General features: G+C 43.0%; 1 protein-coding gene across 1 annotated transcript in view; it reads right to left on the minus strand.

Annotated features, from left to right (window-relative positions):
- Nucleotides 1-20,736, minus strand: part of NUDT15 (nudix hydrolase 15) — a 66,727-nt gene that overhangs the window by 35,393 nt on the left and 10,598 nt on the right. The window contains exon 2 of the mRNA XM_086934990.1: nt 12,683-12,879. Coding sequence (XP_086791116.1) covers nt 12,683-12,879 — 197 coding nt within the window. The remainder of the gene's footprint in view (nt 1-12,682; nt 12,880-20,736) is intronic.

Consider the following 20,736-nt stretch of genomic DNA (forward strand, 5'->3'; position numbering starts at 1 on the left):
TGACATTTGATTGGTTATATACTTGAATATATATAAAGGAAGAGAAGGAAACACAGCCATTTTGACTGCTACTTCTTGTTGTACATTACAATTGAATTATCACTAAACTCTTCAACTTGTTTGTAAAGGTAAGTTGTTATTTTTAAAACTGAAGTATATTGTACACTATAACTTAATATAGTAGACTTTTTCTGCTAGATATACACTATCCCTCTGTACTAGTAATGTATTTAGATAGACTTCTCTGTTATAGTTATGAATGGAGTTGACTTGTCTTGGTTAAATAACATACACTTTTTTATAGTCCTATTTCCACTCTGATACTATACACTGCCAAAAGAAAAATTCACTGATAAAAAATGACTATCTAAAATTAATCCCAACAGTGCCCTATCTCTACTAATATATATTGTTTTAATCCAAATTTCAGGCAAAATGGAAGGCGAAAACCAAGTTTCTTTTGAAATGGACCTGCAAGAGAGCAGCCAGGAATTGATTGAACAAATTGACATGGAATTTATGGATGAAAGCTTGGATAATGAACTGCTGCAATGTGTCCAAGCAGTAGATGCCCTCCTTGCAAATGAGGACATTTTACAACCTCACAGCTTGCAAACAATATTTCAAGAAAATAATGACATTTCAGACACTGAAATGTTAGAAAGTTTAATAAATTATGAAAAACAATAAAAATTAAAAAAAAAAATTTAAAAAAAGAAAAAAAAAAAAAAAAAAAAACAACAAACAAAACAACAAACAATTAACATTTAGTCTTTGAAAAGTATATCATTCTATTATCCTTAAAGTACGCTGCCTAGAACGCTTTCCGGTTCGCGTACTAGGCGCTCATCGCGAAAAAAAAAAAAAAGAAAAATTTTTTTTGAACCCTGCTGGGCCCTTTTAAAACCTCCACATAAAACCTAGGGGGTCAGGGAGGATCTACTATGCCCCCTTATGGAAATTTCCCCCTTTGTTTTGGCCTCCTCTTATCTCTCGATCCTACCGAGAGACAAGATGGCAGCCGCACCGGACTGTTTAGAATGTTGACAGACACCGAAGAGCCAATCAGCTTTCCGTGCGCAAAGTTCCGTTACGCGAAAAGTACGCGAACCAGATCGCTGCCCGGAGCGCTGTTACAGATATATATCTTGATTTAAACGTTAATTTCTCAAAATCCACTGGAACACATATATTGAGACCTAGCAAAGGCACATCGGCCTAACAGTCCCTACAATTTTGCCAAGTTTCGTGCAAATCCATTCAGCCGTTCGAGCTAAAAGTGAGTCCAACCGCCCTATGGAAAACTCAATGTTAAAAACGCGTTTTGGGACCCCCCTTTTTTCTCAACCCCCCCTTGACGACCCCCCCCCAAATTTCCTGGAGCTGCTCAGAAACAAAATGTGCCATTTTCCTGAAAATTTCAGCCAATTCCGTCCACAAACGCCAAAGTTATTAGGCATAGAATTTTCAGAAATCCCATAGGGAAAAAATCCTAACTATATATACCTACTGGCGACCGCCAGTAGGTAATATATATATATATATATATATATATTCACTGAAAAAAACATGGGTTTCACACCAGTTATAGTTAGGAATTAGCATTTAAAAAACCTATTAAATTCACTGAAAAAACCATAGGTTTCACACCAGTTATAGTTAGGTGGAAATTTTACTCGCATAAAACCATTGAAATTCCCACGTTATAGTTAGTTGGACTGACTATAACTTGCGCGTGCAATGCACTGCTGATGACGTCACATATTACATCACTCATGACATGGTCAGTGACATCACTCATGACATCACTGATGACATCTCAAATGACATCACTGATGACATCATCCAGTGAATGTGTATCTTTCTGAAAAATAAATATTTTTTATATATGTATATCTAAAGGTTGATGGAAGAATAAATAGGTAAATAAATGTCTAAATGGATTTTTTTGTGTAAAATTTATTGGTTAACTGACTTATTAAATGTATCTTAATGAATACATATATTAGCGAGTAATGTTTAAATATTTAAATATCTGTATCTGTGTCTCACTTTTTGTATAAGTGGCTGCATGGGTTGGTGAGTAGCTACATGAGTGTGTATATGGGTTATTAGTTGTTTTTTGAGTATCAGTATCAGTGTCTGTATGGTTCGGTGGGGGATATTACTTAGAGCACAGATGCATGAATGAGTGACTCACTATTTGTATGTATTTTGAAGACAGCATGTGTGCAAGACTGTATGGGTGGATGATTGTGTGTATGGGTGGGTTAGTGAGTATGTGTTTTTATAATTGATTGTTTAAGAGAGTAAATATGTTTCCGTTTCTGTAGAAGTATGTGTAGTGGTGTGTATATAGCAGTATAATCAAGTACATGGTTTTTTGATAGTTTATTTGCATGTGTGAATTTGTGTGTGAGTAACTATATGGATGAGTATTAGTGTGTAACAGGATGTATAGGTGTATGAGTACATATGATGAGTAAGTACATGCATGAGTGACTATATAGAACTGTTGGTGAATGAGTGGATGTGTATGTAGATGTTGGAATTACCTAATAAGTTGTTGTAATTGGTATTGGTTTCTCCTTTTTTAAGAAAATGTTAGTTTCTATTTTTGAATGTGTGTCAAAGGTTATTTTATGCTGCTAGGAGGTCTGCCACTTTGTCACAAGGATGTTGTCATCAGTGATGTGATTTGAGATGTCATCAGTGATGTCATGAGTGATGTCACTGGCCATGTCATGAGTGATGTAATATGTGACGTCATCAGCAGTGCATTGCACGCGCAAGTTATAGTGAGTCCAACTAACTATAACGTGGGAATTTCAATGGTTTTATGCGAGTAAAATTTCCACCTAACTATAACTGGTGTGAAACCTATGTTTTTTTCAGTGAATATATATATATATATATATATATATTCACTGAAAAAACCATAGGTTATAGACCATATATAGTTAGGAATTTGCATTTACAAAACCTTATTTTACTCACACAAAGCCATTGAAATTCCATATACAGTTAGTTGCACTAACTATATATCGCGCACCCGCAATCCACTGCTGATGATGTCACATATTACATCATTCATGACATGGTCAGTGACATCACTGATGACATCACTGATGACATCTCAAATGACATCACTGATGACATCTCAAATGACATCACTGATGACATCACTGATGACATCTCATTTGACATTACTGATCACATCACTGATGATATCATTCATGTGATAATTCGATGAACCTCTTCAGACTCTAATATAACCTTAGATACAATCAGTGTAAACAGACACTCGCAGACTGTCACTCATCCATGGAGTTACTCACACACCTAGTCAGTCATGCAAAGAATCAATCACACCTCCATTTCCTCAACTATACAGTTATACAAACTTTACTTATTCAAACATATACTAACACATATTTACTCTCTTATACAATCCCTGATACAAGTTCACAATGATCCATACAGCCACTCACACATTCACTGGCTCTTATGCACAGTTATTTATATATGTCAACTCTCACATGTACTGTGTTTTAGATATGTACTTACTTTGACATGTAGCACTGAGATATCCATTCACTCACCAATACACTCATGCACACAGTCAACCGTCCATACAGCTGTTTCCACATGCACTTTTGAAACCATACATCTAGTGAATCAACTGCTCACACATCTATGCACAGAGTCATACACCTCCCAGCCACCCACACACACACTCAGTCTCCCATACAAATACTTGGGCAACCAATCAATAACCCATATAGTTACTCATATAGCTACTTATCAACACATGCAACAGTTTACAGAACAACAGACATAATGATGCACAAATTAAGACAGTTTAGTCACTAACCCATGCACTCAGTGAGACACATTTAATCACTCACTCATACAGTCAGTCATGCACCTACTAAATCCTTCATCCAGACACTTATACATCCACTCATTCTTCAATATGTAAGACATATTTTAACTTTACAGAAACATACAGTCACTGGATGTTGTCATCAGTGATGTCATCAGTGATGTCATTTGAGATGTCATCAGTGATGTCATCAGTGATGTCACTGACCATGTCATGAATGATGTAATATGTGACATCATCAGCAGTGGATTGCGGGTGCGCGATATATAGTTAGTGCAACTAACTGTATATGGAATTTCAATGGCTTTGTGTGAGTAAAATAAGGTTTTGTAAATGCAAATTCCTAACTATATATGGTCTATAACCTATGGTTTTTTCAGTGAATTTTCAAGGTTTTGTAAATGCTAATTCCTAACTATATATGGTCTATAACCTATGGTTTTTTCAGTGCATTTTCAAGGTTTTGTAAATGCTAATTCCTAACTATATATGGTCTATAACCTATGGTTTTTTCAGTGAATATATATATATACATACATATATAAACATATATCATCTGTATATCTATATAAATACAAACATAAATGCATGCATACATATACTTATATGCATACAGATGCATGTTATTTACATGAAAGTTGAAAAAACACTAATAAAAGCAAAGCTAAAAAGCCACCTCATTACAAACAGAATGGCTTTAACTTAAACGAGGGCGAGATCTATTGCATTTTCAATGCTTGTTTACTTTGGTTCCATCAAGAAGGCATTCAGATGTGTCACACATTTGCCATAAATTCTGAATGTTAGCACTCTAGTTGCACATTAGATCACTGTAGTAAAGCTACTGCTCACCAGGGACGTCTGCTGCTGGTATTCAAAGTGCATGTTTCAGTCTGCATGTCAGAATTTTTTTAATGAAATAGAAGAGGATTTGAGAAGTCACTCAAAATGATCCCTAATTTTTCTTTCTGAAGCACTAATCATACTTTCTATGGCAAAATTAACCCCCTCATGTTGTTCCTTTTTAAATTGAGTGTTTTCAGACTTACCACTTCATTCCAATCAAGATGGCTTCTGGTGTGCCATACTTTTGTCATAAGTAAGACTGTTAGCGCTCTAGTTGTTCTTTAGAACACTCTGGGACATTCTGTCATTGGGCTATACTTGGGGTACATCTGGGTGATATTTGGGCTACATTTGGGCTCTTTTGTCTCTGGTGGCCATTTTGGGAGACTGCATGTCAGAATGTTTTAATGAAATAGAAAAGGATTTGAGAAGTCACTCAAAATGTGCCCTAATTTTTCTTTCTGCAGCACTAATCATAATTCATATGGCAAAATATACCCCCTCATTTTGTTCCTTTTTAAATTAAATGTTTTAAGAGTTACCACTTTATTCCAATCAAGATGGCTTCAGGTGTGCCATAACTTTGTAATAAGTAGGACTGTTAGCGCTCTAGTTGTTCTTTAGAACACTCTGGGACCTTCTGTCATTGCGCTATACTTGGGCTACATCTGGGTGATATTTGGGCTACATTTGGGCTCTTTTGTCTCTGGTGGCCATTTTGGGAGACTGCATGTCAGAATTTTTTAATGAAATAGAAGAGGATTTGAAAAGTCACTCAAAATGTGCCCTAATTTTTCTTTCTGCAGCACTAATAATACCTTCTATTGCATAATATACCCCCTCATTTTGTTCCTTTTTAAATTAAATGTTTTAAGAGTTACCACTTTATTCCCATCACGATGGCTCCAGGTGTGCTATACCTTTGTAATAAGTAGGACTGTTAGCGCTCTAGTTGTTCTTTAGAACAATCTGGGACATTCTGTCATTGGGCTATACTTGGGCTACATCTGGGTGATATTTGGGCTACATTTGGGCTCTTTTGTCTCTGGTGGCCATTTTGGGAGACTGCATGTCAGAATGTTTTAATGAAATAGAAAAGGATTTGAGAAGTCACTCAAAATGTGCCCTAATTTTTCATTCTGCAGCACTAATCATACTTTCTATGGCAAAATATACCCCCTCATGTTGTTTCTTTTTAAATTAAATGTTTTAAGAGTTACCACTTTATTCCAATCAAGATGGCTTCAGGTGTGCCATACCTTTGTAATAAGTAGGACTGTTAGCGCTCTAGTTGTTCTTTAGAACACTCTGGGACATTCTGTCATTGGGCTATACTTGGGCTACATCTGGGTGATATTTGGGCTACATTTGGGCTCTTTTGTCTCTGGTGGCCATTTTGGGAGACTGCATGTCAGAATGTTTTAATGAAATAGAAAAGGATTTGAGAAGTCACTCAAAATGTGCCCTAATTTTTCATTCTGCAGCACTAATCATACTTTCTATGGCAAAATATACCCCCTCATGTTGTTTCTTTTTAAATTAAATGTTTTAAGAGTTACCACTTTATTCCAATCAAGATGGCTTCAGGTGTGCCATACCTTTGTAATAAGTAGGACTGTTAGCGCTCTAGTTGTTCTTTAGAACACTCTAGGAGGCTGCAGTAGAACACAAAGGAATCAACTGACAGTCTCTGTCCTTGTTGGATGTACATGTTTTACTGAGAATGTCAGACTTCATTTTCACATGACTGAGAAAGATAATGTGAATTTACAGAAAATATGCTTTCAGTTTAGCTTATAGATCCCCTTCCAAACCACTGTGGGAAAATCATGAGATATTAGTTTTCTTTCAAACAATATTCATGATATCACAGCAGAAGGTTTTTTCACATGGTAAAATCACCTTAGAACCCACCACAATTCCTAAAACGAGTATGGTACCATCAACAAATGATTTATAATGTAACTAAAGTCCTAAAACCCTCTATTAACTACAATGCTTTTTAATGAGGTGCTATCATGTATATTGGTCCCAAGATGGCTGCCAACACTTCTTGGATGAAGTGCTGACAGCCAATCAGATCAGATGTGTGATTAGGCTCCGCCCAGATATATATCTTTATTTGAACCTAAATTACTCAAAATCCACTGGAGCACATATATTGAGACCTAGCAAAGGCACATCGGGCTACCAGTCCCTACAATTTTGCCAAGTTTCGTGCAAATCCATTCAGCCGTTCGAGCTAAAAGTGAGGCCAACCGCCCTATGGAAATTAACATGGGAAAAACGAGTTTTGGGACCCCCCTTTTTTCTCGGCCCCCCCTTGATGAAACCCCCCCAAATTGTCAGGGGCTGCTCAGAAACAAAATGTTCCATTTTCCTGAAACTTTCAGCCAATTCCGTCCACAAACGCCAAAGTTATTAGACATAGAATTTTCAAAAATCCCATAGAGAAAAAATCCTAACTATATATACCTACTGGCGACCGCCAGTAGGTAATATATATATATATATATATATATATATATATATATATATATATATATATATATATTCCATTTAAATAAGCAAACCCATTAATAAAATATCACTATAAAATAAATGTTTAAAACATCCTCCTATTATAATCAACATAATTTCATACTTAAAAGTCAAAGTGTCATTTCCAATTTAGAGAAGATTCATCACACCTAAAAAATAATACACACACAAAATCTAACAAAAATATTTTTTCTAATTTGTGAACCAGTCTTCATTAGGTGAGTTTTTGGGACTCACCTACTAGGCAGTGCATGAGCTGATCCTCTCCCTCACCAGAGACCCCGACACCGCCAGAACCAGCCTACATGAAGGGATGAAAGACGTCGCCAAGTGGATGAAGAACAGCCGCCTGAAACGGAACTCAGACAAGATGGAAGTCCTCATCCTGGGACCATCGCCCTCCGCCTGGGACGACTCCTGGTGGCCCCCAGCCCTGGGCACCGCTCCCAAGCCAACAGACACGCACGCAACCTGGGCTTCATCCTGGACTCCTCCCTCTCGATGACCAGACAAGTCAACGCCGTCTCCTCATCATGCTTTCACACCCTTTATGCTTCGCAAGATCTTCCATTGGATCCCGACCGAAACCAGGAAGACGGTCACCCAGGCTCTCGTCACCAGCCGACTGGACTACGGAAACACCCTCTACGCCGGAACCACAGCCAAGCTACAGAAAAGACTCCAACGCATCCAGAACGCCTCTGCCCGACTCATCCTGGACATCCGCTGAAGCAGCCACATCTCCGGCCACCTGAGGGACCTGCACTGGCTCCCCGTCAACAAGAAGATCACGTTCAGGCTCCTCACCCACGCACACAAGTCTCTCCACGACCTGGGACCCAAGTACCTCAACGACCGCCTGACCTTCTACACGCCCACCCGCCAGCTACGGTCTACCAGCCTCGCCCTCGTCGCCGTACCACGCATCCGAAGAGCCACCGCCGGAGGCAGATCCTTCTCCTACCTGGCGGCCAAGACATGGAACTCCCTCCCCATCCACCTTCGACTGACCCAGGACCACCTCGCCTTCAGGAGACAACTCAAGACCTCGCTGTTCGAGCAGTAACGGACCCCCTCCCCCAAGCGCCTTGAGACCCTTCCGGGTGAGTAGTGCGCTATACAAGTGAAAAAAATAAATAAATAAATAAGCTGTCTGTTGTGAGATGTATTGTCAGCTTACACCCCACCCATTGCTTACCAATGGTTGGCTTCATTGTCACTCTTACTGGCGTGCTTCTTTTTTGTTGGCTTGTATGTGCTTTACTTCCTCTAGGTGCGTTTGTCCTTCCGAGGACATGGACGAATTACTTGTGTCCTTTCACTGCTCACTTTTCTGAGGCCTTTTTTTTGTTTAAGTATTCTACAAGAGTGAATGTGTTTTCCAGCTGTCTCCCTTGCGTATTTACCCCCCTCGCACTGCTATTTCTTTGCCAGTGTGCTTCTCTCCACCTTTTACATGCTGTGCTAGCCCTCATGTGCTTCTCCTGACCTGTTTCTTTCTTGCACTGTGCTTCACCCCAACACTACATTGTGCTCTCTTGTTGGTTTGCTTTCCCCTGCTCCACATACCTACCAGAGCCTTTCGCCCTCCCCGATGTTGCTTCCACCTGCACCCATGTTGCTTCACCTACCCTCCTGTTATTTCCTCCCTGCTGCCTAAATATTTATTTATTTGGTAAGGTACTATTAATTTAGGTTCCATTAAAAAACAAAACTTAGGCATTCACAAAAAAAAAAGATTAAAGTGATTTGTGACATTATAGTTGGGCTGTGTAAATAAAATAAAAACTGGTGTTCTAAAACAAAAAAAACATTGAAATTCACTAGTTATAGTTTACCAAGTGAACTATAACATGCGCCCCCATGCACTGCTTATTAACTCACACATTACATCACCCATGACATGCTCATTGATGACATCATACAACCTACTGCTGTTTAAATTACCTTTTTGATGTAACCTAAATTCTTAGTACTTCAACAATTTTTTTTAGAGATTATAATAATACAACAGAAGATGTGCAATGTCCAATAAGAGTGCACATTCAATTGTAATAATAGCTTGTCATAAAGGGAATTCCATTAGGTCTCACAGCAAGTATGTGTATGTCAACTGCGCAACTCTGCTACCCCTGACTTATCATCCGTGTCCCCTGTCTCGTGCTCTTCAGAGCTGTCCACACCTGACCATGCAAGATATGTCCCTAGGTAACCGAATAGGTCTTTGGGTCCGGAATTCGTAGGTTGAAGGGAGGTGTATACTTCAGAGCAGTCATTGTAGGTAATGAGGTCTCTAAACCATTTATTAACATTTGGGATGTTGTTCTGCACCATACCTTGCCTAACTGTAACATTATTTTAACCATTGATTTTTTTCAATTAAATTCTGTGTTGTTTTAAAACATAACGTAAAGTATTATTACCAGCCCAAATTCTAAAGTCACTTTAGCTTTTGTGTTTTTTTAGTGATTTTCAGTTTTTAAAATCTATTTACCCAACCCTCCTTCTGAGCCTACCTTCTGACCATGCGCAGTAGAGTTAGACGCAGCATCTGGATGTAGGGCCTAGCCAAAGCCCCTGTAGGCGGCCAACCAATCCACCTGAATCTTTTGCTCCAGTGGCAATGCACCTTCGTTGTAACTGTAATTACATTTATATAGCATTTACTGCCCATTGAACTGACTTTGCAGGTTGGTACTGGTCTTCTGTCGGTTCTCCAGGCAAAAATCCTTCAAAATGTTTCTAAGTCCCGGAATCTCGGGTTAGGCAGGAGGAGAGGAATACACTATGACACTTATGCAAGGGAGTCTGGACCTTATGGACACCACTTTGGGGTCAGGTCTCACTCCAGGAGAAGCCAAAAGCAGGGTTCAATACCAGATTTAATTGGAACTGATCAGCAGTGCTCTTCAGGAAGGTAAGCTACTTGCAGCTTTTGTCTCCCTGTATCTTAAGAAGAGGTAAGCCAACTGAGCCTTGGAGTACATTTCAGTCTTTGGTACAAGTGGGAGCTGGTCCAACCCTTGGGGTCTCTCTCCATAGGTTCCACAGCAGGTGCAGGTCTTCTTCCGTATTCTATGGGTCCAGATGTGGTCTGAAGAGGGACCCTCGGGTCCAGCTAGCGCTATACAAAACTTCAATAAATAAATAAATAAATACTGGGAATCCCACAGTTATGCTCAGTGCCAGCAGGCGATTGGGGGAGACGCCTGGCAACTCGCTAACCAATAGGGTAAAAGTTCCCATGGTTACTCTACCCACTTTTGCACAACTTCCAGTGTTTTAGCTCCCGCTGCCCACCCAGAGTTGTGGCTATGATAATGGGCAAACGTCCCTTGTGGTCACTCAAACCCGGTTCTGGGGGCAGTCCCTCTCCATCTGGGATTTGTGCCTGGCTGGCAAGCAGGCCTAGGCGTGAGCTGTATCTGCCTTTAACAGGGTAGGTACCTTTTGAAGCTCCTGGGCACAGCCCAGATGGCTGTCCTGTCAGGAGGAAAACCATCTCCCCAGACCCAAGCCCACTTTTCATTGTCTGAGAGCAATACAGATCTCACCACAGGAAAGCCATTGGCAGTCAAGTGACCCTGAACACTGGCAGGAAGGCACATTTGGCTGAGGCAGGAAAATGCCAACTTTCTAAAAGTACAAAAAGGCTGGGTTGGGCCCTATACCACACAGCTAGAGTGGGCCAGTAAATTACAAAGAAAAAATATAATAATAAGTTGGTCTACATTTAAATGATGTAAACCATCCCATTAGTGATTTTGGTCTCAGTCTGTTTAATAGTTGACAGCACAATAAATGGTCAGCTAGATATCTTTTTTCTTTGTAACTTTCTAAAAGTGGCATTTACAAATAGCAATTTAAAGTCTGACCTGACAATTAGGTTGAATTTTAAATTACTATTAAAACGAGTCCCTGAATCAATTTTCTAGCAAGTCCCAAACTGAAGTTATGCGTTATTAAAGCCTTATAGCCCGCCGTAGCGGGCTATACCGGCTATTAAAGGCCCGCTGAATCGTTAAAGGCCCGAGCCGAAGTATATAAATATAAATATAATATATATATAAATATATATAATATTATATATAATATATATAAATCCCCTCGAGCTTCGAGAAGCCTTTGTAGAACATTGGAATGTTGCTCTGCGGGCCTTTACCGGCCCGTAGAAGCAGGGAGCACTCCATTGTCTGCAATGGAGCTCCCAACATTCCAATGTTTTAATATATGTTATAATGTAAAGCAGTGCTTTTTTAAGGAAGAGGCAGCCTTGCCACAGTGAAAAATGACTGGAGATTTTTCCCTGCCACAACATGTAAAATTTAAGTACACGTCCTACTTTTTAATTACTATGCACCCTGTCCTATAGGCAAGTAGGGCCTACTTTAGGGGTGGTTTTTACGTATTGGAATGGAAGGTTTAAGCCCGGCAGAAGGGTTATTTTGTCAGGCCAAATAGGCAGTTTAAAAACTGTTCACTTAGGCTGCTGTGGCAGGTCTAGGGGCATGTTATACACGGTCACGTTACTGGTGGCACAATAAGTGCTGCAGTCCACTAATTACATTTGTCTTAGAGGCCCTGAGTACACTAGGTACCATATACTAGGGACATTTAGGTAAGCTAAATGTGCCAATCAGGGTTTTTAACAAATTCGATACGTTTTTAGGGGTAAGAGCACAAGCGCTGAAGCTTGGTTAGCAGCATCTCAATGTACAGAGTCCAAAAACTAACCGCATCAGTTTAAACAAAATGGGGTGATCATGCAAAGAGAGGCATTTTCTTTCAAAAATGCACAATATAAATTTCCTAATGCTACTAATTTACAGTACAGAGCCCGAGGCACTGAAAAATACATTAGTCACAGCAAGACTGTGATTAACACAGTAACTTAACTAGATCACAAAAGTGGCCTTTTACGACTTAATTTACATCTGTTTATCAGTATTTATACAACTTTCAAAATATTTAGCTAAAATTAGGCCAGGAGCAGATAAGATAGCTCAATGCTCAGAATGAACTGTAAATGGATATTGGCATAGGAGTGAACTTTGAGCTGGCGCAGCTGCACACTAGTACTAAACCTGTTGAATTCTGACATCTGGTATCTGAGAGGATCAGAGGAGCAGTTTCTAGTGAATACTCTGTTTGTGGTGAGTTAAAAAGAAATGCAGTTCAACACATGATGAATATTGGTACGCATCAATTTCACCATTGCAAGATACTGCACAAGAGATCTGAACATAGGAGTTGGGGGTTGCCATATGTCCGCTTTCCCACCACATCACATATAAATCAGAGACAATGTACTAACTGACCGTTAGAGCAATAAGATGAATATATACGGTTTAAGACTACACACAAACAACTTAACACTGTGAGTCTTAAAGATACAGACTAAATCTCTACCTTCATTTTTGTTGGGTTCTACATTCTTCGGCTCGGATGAATGCTTTAAATCCACTTCTGCTCTCATTACTATTGTGATATAGTGGTAATTATCTTTCAAGCTGATTGCGTTCACCACAGAAGCAAAGCGAATATTTTCTAGGTGAAGATCTGCTTCTTCCAAGGTTTCCCTAGCTGCACATTTCTCCCAGGTTTCTCTAAAAAAGCAGAAAGAAATACAAGCAATTAAAATTCGGAAAATTGTTTAGTTCCCACCATTTTAGGCATACAATTAAGAACATTTACGGGGGGGGGGGGGAGGGGTTCGTTAATGGACCTCATCACCCCAAAAGACTTGGAGGACAAGGTCATAAGCAGTACATATAGTTGGGGGTGGGGGGATGGGGAAAGACTGGTACCTTGGGCATGGGCGGGGGGTAAATTTATACCCACAGCTGAAGGAAGCGAGGTGAGGGGGAGGGGAGGTTCAGTTTCTGGGTGCAGTGTGGAGGGTCACTGCAATGAAGACCTGGTGGCAGATGAGGAATAGAAGAGTGACACAGGACAAGTATAGGCACTGGAGGAGATGGGTTCTCCACACTTAGCAGGGGTGAACTACCCTTAGAATCCTCTCCTGGAATGTGAACAGTCTTGGCAAGAAGCTGAAATGGGGGTTGGTGCAGCAGTACTTAGCGCGTCAGGCCCTGGATCTTGATCTCTTGCAGTAGACAAATTTAAAGGGCTCCCACTGTGTTTTTTTGGGGAGGGGGAGGTTTTGGTCGCTGGTACACGCGGGTTACTTATTCAGCAGGGGCCCAAGGGGCGCTATTGGGATACATAGGTTCATGCATTTCCAGGTAACGCACACATTGGCTGATCCTTCAGGTTGCTGGGTGGCGGTAGGTGGCATGGAGAAAGCTTGATAGTAGCTTCATGGTACTGCCCCCCGCCTGCAAGGGCCTGGCTTTGAGAACATGGGGGAGTGGACTGCGGGTTGCCCTGAGGCTGTGCTGCTGATGGGGGGGTGGGGGGCGGGGAGGAGGGCTGCAATCTGACCCTGTACGGGGCTGAGGACAGTATGGTGAAAACAAGCAGGCACCTAGAGATGACATGAGACTCAGTTCCTTTCTGGGTCAAAGGGGTTGGAGGATTTGTGGATGGTGACACATCTGGGGGAATGGCAATACTCCTATGCAGCTAACGCCTAGCATTCACTTGCAGGCCTGGACTATTTTCTAATACCAGATTCATAGTGTTTTAGATATAGGAACAACATGTACTTGACTATATGCATTTCGGATGACTCCTCTATGGTTACATAGTTGTGGGTCACTGAGCCCTTCCGTGTGTCGGGCTTGCAGGAGACACGCCACCATATATAGGAGGTGGATGGCCACTATTTCTGGGAAAACTAAGGGTTGGTACTCTTGGAGGCCATCAAAATAGTGGTTCAGGCCCAATCAATTGCACACGTCATGGGCAATACCAGAAAGGGGCAACGTGTGACGGATGAGATGGAGAGTGAGTTGTCGGAGAGGCAACTGTTGTATGCAGAGCGACCGGAATCAGGGTTTGGCTCAGCTGCGTGAGGAGTATAGGCAGCATGCTCAGAATGAGGCACGGAGTCTGTACTGGGCATGACCAAGTAGGCTGTATGTGGCAGGGGAACAAGGCCACAAAGTTGCTGGCATGGTTGGCTAAGGGATAGGAGGGCCAGCGATGGGTTCCAGGGATATGTACACATGCAGGGGGTGTGGCCAAGATGGTGGCAGCAATGGACGCTTTCTGAGAGATCCATGTTGGCCCCAATCTAAATCCTGTTTAGATCTGCGGCATCCTACCCATTGATGAGCCCGCTTGTAGAGGGAGGATCTGCGCCTCTGATGCCACGATGCAGGGTGCTGAAACAGCATCTGGGGACCATCTGGATCTGGCTGGAGGTGACACCGGGGAGAGGAGCCCGCAGCGACCACAAACTGCGTGGGCACCCGAACTGAACCTGACCTTGATCTTAGGCGCTGTTGAGTGTACCTTGACCCTGTCGGTGCAGGCCTCGTAAAATCATAAAATGTTACTAGACCTGCAGGTCTAGTAACTTAAATAATCTACTCAACCTATTTGTAATGCTCTTGACCCATAAACTGACTTCAAATGAGGCGATCGTCTGCAAATATTTTAATTTTTTGTGCCATCATGTTCTTTATTATCACATGTGAGAGAACGTGTCTGCTGTACAAAAAACTATTTTGTATGATTTAATAGACTGAACTTTTTTTTCATATATAATACAAATCTAGCCACATATAGGATACACGACCCCTGACTTGCTTCTTAGCTCATTGACAGCATTATCATCAGGGCGGGGGCAAGAATGTTTCTCAAATCATGTTTAAAAACTGTCACTTTTAATAAATAGATAACCAAATAATGAAGTGGTAGCACACTGTCATTTGTACTCAGCAGATTTAATGGCATCTTTATTGCTCATTCACTTTCTGAATGAACAAAACCCGGTTCCTTTCCAGCCTATGTTTACTAGCCAGATGGGACTAGTAGGTGTTAAAAATTGCTAGACCTGATAAAATTTTACTCGCAATTGCAAGTAGATTTTTTTATGCCTGCGGAGGAAGGCTACACACTGAATTTACCCAGCCCCACCACAAGCAACAATGGACCCTCCCATGTTCGGTGAGCCCTGTAGTGTGACAACCAGCAGCAACCAAGAACAAGCACCTCCCACCTGGACGTGCATTTCTACGGGCTGCCGTGGCCCCGGGCCTCTCACGATGTGGCCATGAATTTTTCCTGTCAGCATTGGGGGGAGAGCGCTAGATCGCAGAGGTTGTGGTGTACCTGAGCCACACACACAGTGGAGCTGAACGCCTGCTTCACACACGGCATGCAGTGAGAAGTGCAGCCGCAGCAGAGGTGCACAGTCACAAACACTCGCATCAGAGACCTTGTCTGTGGCGCTAGGCACCTGCTGTGATACCGTCTGAAATCACCCTACAGGTATTTACAGGGGGGGTGCGATAGCATACGCACCCAATTTTGTGAGTGTCCCTTGAGTTCCTGTGGCACCGAACACCGAACATGGCATCTGACGGAAAGGCCCCCACAGTGAGGTGGACTCCCACTTGCAAGGGCTATACACCTTCAACTGCCTGTACGTAAGTATTTAGCACCGGCAGAAATCCACAACAGGCTAGTGAAGTAGCAGGTTCGTGCTTCAATGTAATAAAAGGTCTCAAAAAATTCTTTACTTTCCTTCCCTTATCAGCCAGACGAACGGTAGCAGTGGCACTAATCATATCCAGGTTGGATTATTGTAACAGTTTATATGCAGGGGCAAACAAAGCAGCCCTACATAAACTACAAATGGTCCAACATGCTGCGGCAAGGCTAGTGCAGAAAATGCCCAGGAAAACATCAGCCTCCGCAGCACTTAATATGCTTCATTGGCTCCCCATCTAAAAGCAGATTTTGTTTAAGGTCTTAATGATTACTTTTAGGGCCTTTCATAAACGAGGCCCACATTATGTCAAAAAACTTCATTCGCTATCACCCCCGTCGTGAACTAAGATCGACAACAGACAATTTAATGGTTGTCCCAAAATTCCGGCTCGTCACGAGAGGAGGAAAATCCTTAGCGGTTAAAGGAGCCAAACCCTGGAATAAACTCCCCCACCACATCCAGGAAACTACCTGCAAAAGCAAATTTAGGAAAGCTCTTAAAACCTGGATCTACAGCATGGCAGACACAACCTGCAATACCCTGGTCTAGAATCTGATCGCCAATGTGAGCATTACAACTCTCACCGTCTGGAATACACAAGTCAAAAGCGCCAAGATGCTCTTCGGAGCGATAGCGCGCTATAAAAGTTCCACTTCACATCACATCACATCACTACTGGGACTTTGAGGACCCGAGCTCTGGCGAGCTGGGACAACATCCAGGGATGGCTTCGCCACCTTCCCCCCTCCAGCGGACTCTTGCAGCTCAGCCACCTGTAACCACCTAAGGGCTGATAGACACCCGGAAACAGCATTTTGCTGTGGACTGTTGAAGCCTGCTCTCCCTAGAGCTGGTGGCATATACAGTCTGCTGACTTCTGTAGAGCATTACATCTTTACTCTCAGCTGGCGTGCCATATCGTTGACCTCCCTTCTTGGATACAGAAAGACCACTGGGACTGCATTACCAGACTCAATGGGCACCCCCACCATCTTGAGCGCTGTGCCCTCATGAATTTCAATGCTCACCTAATCTGCTACGGGGTCCCCTGGCAGGGTACTCCTTCCTATTCCTGGTGCACGGACAGGAATAATCTGCTCAAGTGGAGGGCCCAGAGGCTCTGACTGCCTGCCAGGCCAGACTGTGCGTGAGGGCACTTACCTTCCCACCGGGGCTCCCCTGGTGGTGTGTGTCGATGCACATACCGTATATAGGTTTCCCGATTCACGCCCTTATATAGGCACAATTCACATTGCCCTTATTTAGGATAGAAATCCAACCATATTTAGCCATTATCCATGCTAACCAAATACAGGCATGGCCACCTACATCCGTCCATCCACGTCACAACGAGTTCTTGGAAAACCAGACTCTTAAGCATTTAGGACTTCTTGCTTGGATTATTGATTTCTCCAAGAACTCATTTATTATGCATGAACATAGATTCCTTAGGGGTTCATTCATGACCTTCCTCTGCCCGACTTTTATGTCAATACTTGCATTCCTAAACACCTTCAAGGTATAAATATACCTTCACTTGCCATGGCAAACCACGGCACGGTTCGGCTGCATACTTGCACGGCTCGCCACGGCAAGTTCTGAAGGATGTCAAGTCCCTGCCTGACCAGACACTCATCCTCCTCGCAGAGAATCCAGCTCCAGTGTTTCTGACTCCCCTTGCGGGGTGTTAAGAGATCGAGACCCGGAAAGGGATTCCAACATTTCTCATTCTAAGGTATGGAGCAGACTAGAACCTAGAGGGACTTTTTGCAAATCTTGGCAACACCAATCTAAACTATAGCCCAACTAGACTATAGAAAAACGGCACCTACTTCTTACCTCGTACTGCACTTAGGGTAGGTACACTGGGGTAGAACTAGCTAGAAGCACCAGATGAGTATTCAAATTTTAGCCTGTGTTATTTATGTATGTATTTTTATGAATATATGTCATAGCTACAAACCATGCCATTGCAGTATTATTTTATCTTACTGCTCATGCTGTACGTATTATACTTCGCATTCTGTCTTACGATTGTAGCAGTTCATATCTCTTGCACGAGAAATAAGACTGTTTAATAAACCCTTTTTATTGAAACGCCCCTCTACCTATTTCTGTGTAAACTCTGTAGAAACGAAGCATGCACGATTGACTGAGTGAAACTTATCTATTGTTTCCACGTTTCTGAGACTGTTCAGATTCTGAAGGGAAACAAAGTTGTCATGTTTATGCGGTTGTCAGAAACTAATCCCTTCTTGTTTATTCAAGAAGTTTCTAGTGACCTCTGAGTTAGCTGGCACACACTAGTAATTAAGTTTAATGTACTCGATAGAGGCATACTGACCTCAGTCCTATGACACAACTATAGTGTATATTATTCCAATGCGCAGAGCCTATCGGGGATATAGGAACTACACTACACTGGAGGGCAGAGACAGCAGCACTGCCTACCTGTAGCTCACTGCACACGTCTGGAGGGCTGAGGTGTTAACCGGGTCCCAGGCTGCATGCATCTTACGTGATCTGCTTGCTGCTTCTCACCTCCACTGCAACATGATGAGCAAAACCAGGACTTCGATCCCGATCTCCACACCACAGCGCCGCCCCCAGTCCTGCCGATCAAACCATGGTTGCCCTCCACCATCTAGAATCCACTCTTGACAAGCACTTGGCGCAATGCGAGAATGTTTTCCATGCCATTCTGGACACTAAAACGTAGCTGTATCTCTGGATGTGAAATTGCTGAGGGAGGATCACCACAAGTTGGTGAACAGTGTGAACGAAGCAGAATCCTCACTGATTTCAATGGGCCCCACACTGAGTGATCTACAGGCCATGTTGCCCACCATGAAGAAAGAAATGGCCTCCTTGCATTGCAGTGGGGAGGATGCAGAAGGGCACAACATTTGCCTTCTAGAGCGGGCTGAGCATCTCAGCGCAGAGCTCTTCTTGGAGAACTGGCTATTGGCTACTATGCTAGAGAACAGGGTCCCCAGGTTGAGAACAGGGTCCCAAAGTTGTTCTTAGTGGAACGGGCACTTCGCAACCCGAGTCGCCCACCTCTGCCTGGAGCCCCAACCAGCCCACTCATCGCTCGTTTCCCTAACTAGAGTGACCGAGACCTTATGTTGCAGCTTTTTCGCACAAAGGGTCTCTGGTGCTATGAAAACATGGAACTTTCCACATACCCAGATTTCACAAATAAGGTCCAATGCCTTCAGGGTTCCTATACTAAAGTGAAACAACGTCTGTGGGAGCTGCAACTTCGCTACTCACTGCTGTTCCCCATGAAGCTTAAACTAATGGATGACCAATCCTCCCATATGTTAACACCTGAGGGTGTCTGGACTTAGCTCCAAGAGAAAGGCCTCGCAGACATAACCAAGAATGATCAGATGGAAGAGAATGAGTGACTTGGAGACCCAAACGCAGGAGACGCAGGACGGTACAGACAGTCCACTCAGCACCATGTGGCCACAGAGCAGGCCCGGGCGGTGGAGATGGCCTTTCTGCACAGCACAAATCCTTTCACAGCCCTGCGCTCGGAGCTAGTATTGGACTTTGGCTCAGACACTTGTGCCTCCGAGACTTCTACCATGTGCAGTACTGACCGTAAAATCACATTGTAATCGGCCTACGATCTAATATGATCTTAATCTAACACTTGGGCCCCTCACCCTCAAAGTGTAATTAGTGCTTCCCGGCTGCCCTGCATCGTGGGGACTTCTGTTGCCGTTGATGGGTCAGATGCTGGGATCTGTGTAATGGGCCCAGAAGATGGAAACCAGCTCCAGTCACAGCTTCCTGTCCTGCATGTGTTCCAATGAGAACTTATCTAGTTGCTTTTCTTAGTGGTTTTGTTTCACAGTTGGGGAACCTATGGACAGGGACGTACAAGCCCACTGTCCTGGGGGGATGCAGCTGTTACGACTTGCTGCTCTTCAGGTACATAGAGTTTTACTAGAGTGTGCTAAAGGGTTTGCTACTTACATGGGTGTTCTCATGGGGCACCCTCTCTGGTTCTGGATGGCTTCTTTGAAAGTAGGTTGCTACTAACAAGGGACATGGAGGGGCACTACATCCTTCACCGTGTATCCCATTATCAGCTCACACGATCGGGACTCAAGATTTCATACACACCCTGCAATATCTCATCCTTACATGGAAAGTGCGCGGCATTGCCACTTCCACTAAAAGATACTGCGTTTATGCTTATCTCAAACGCCGTCACGAGCACATTTCATGCTCCAAGAAGCTCATCTTACATCAGAGGAGCTGCAATAGGTCTGTGAAAAACGGAGGGAGCAGGTTTACCACACATTCATGTCAGCTTACATTTGTGGGGTGCTCATCTTGATAGCTGCAGGGGTCCTATTTGTTTTAGTCGCTCACAGGTTGGACACAGAGGGGCGCTTTGTGATTCTGGAGGGTCAGCTTGACGGGCTCTCCTCATGCTGGTAGCGGTATATGTCCCAAACACTAATCAGTCAAGATTCCTAAATATGCTAAACACACGGATCTTTTGGATCCCCCTGCACCTGGGGCTCTGGGGGGGTGATTTTAACTGTGTGCTCTTGACCGCACCTTTCCTCCTTTCCCTGCTTCTACATGTGTTTGCACCACTCAGCACTTTTGCACCTGGACCACACACCTGCGTACATGACCTCTGGCGGCTTAGTCACCCAACACACAGGAATGCGGCTTCTATTTTCCGGTACGATACGTGCACACTAGGATCAACCGTTTCCTCTGCGCGGAACACATTGGCCCCCTGACATCACGGACGGAGTACTTGGCATGCACTCTTTCGGACCATTGGCCGCTACTAGTCACCCTGCGA

This window comes from Lissotriton vulgaris, chromosome 8 (genome assembly GCF_964263255.1).
Source record: "Lissotriton vulgaris chromosome 8, aLisVul1.2, whole genome shotgun sequence".
NCBI classification, from domain to species: domain Eukaryota; kingdom Metazoa; phylum Chordata; class Amphibia; order Caudata; family Salamandridae; genus Lissotriton; species Lissotriton vulgaris.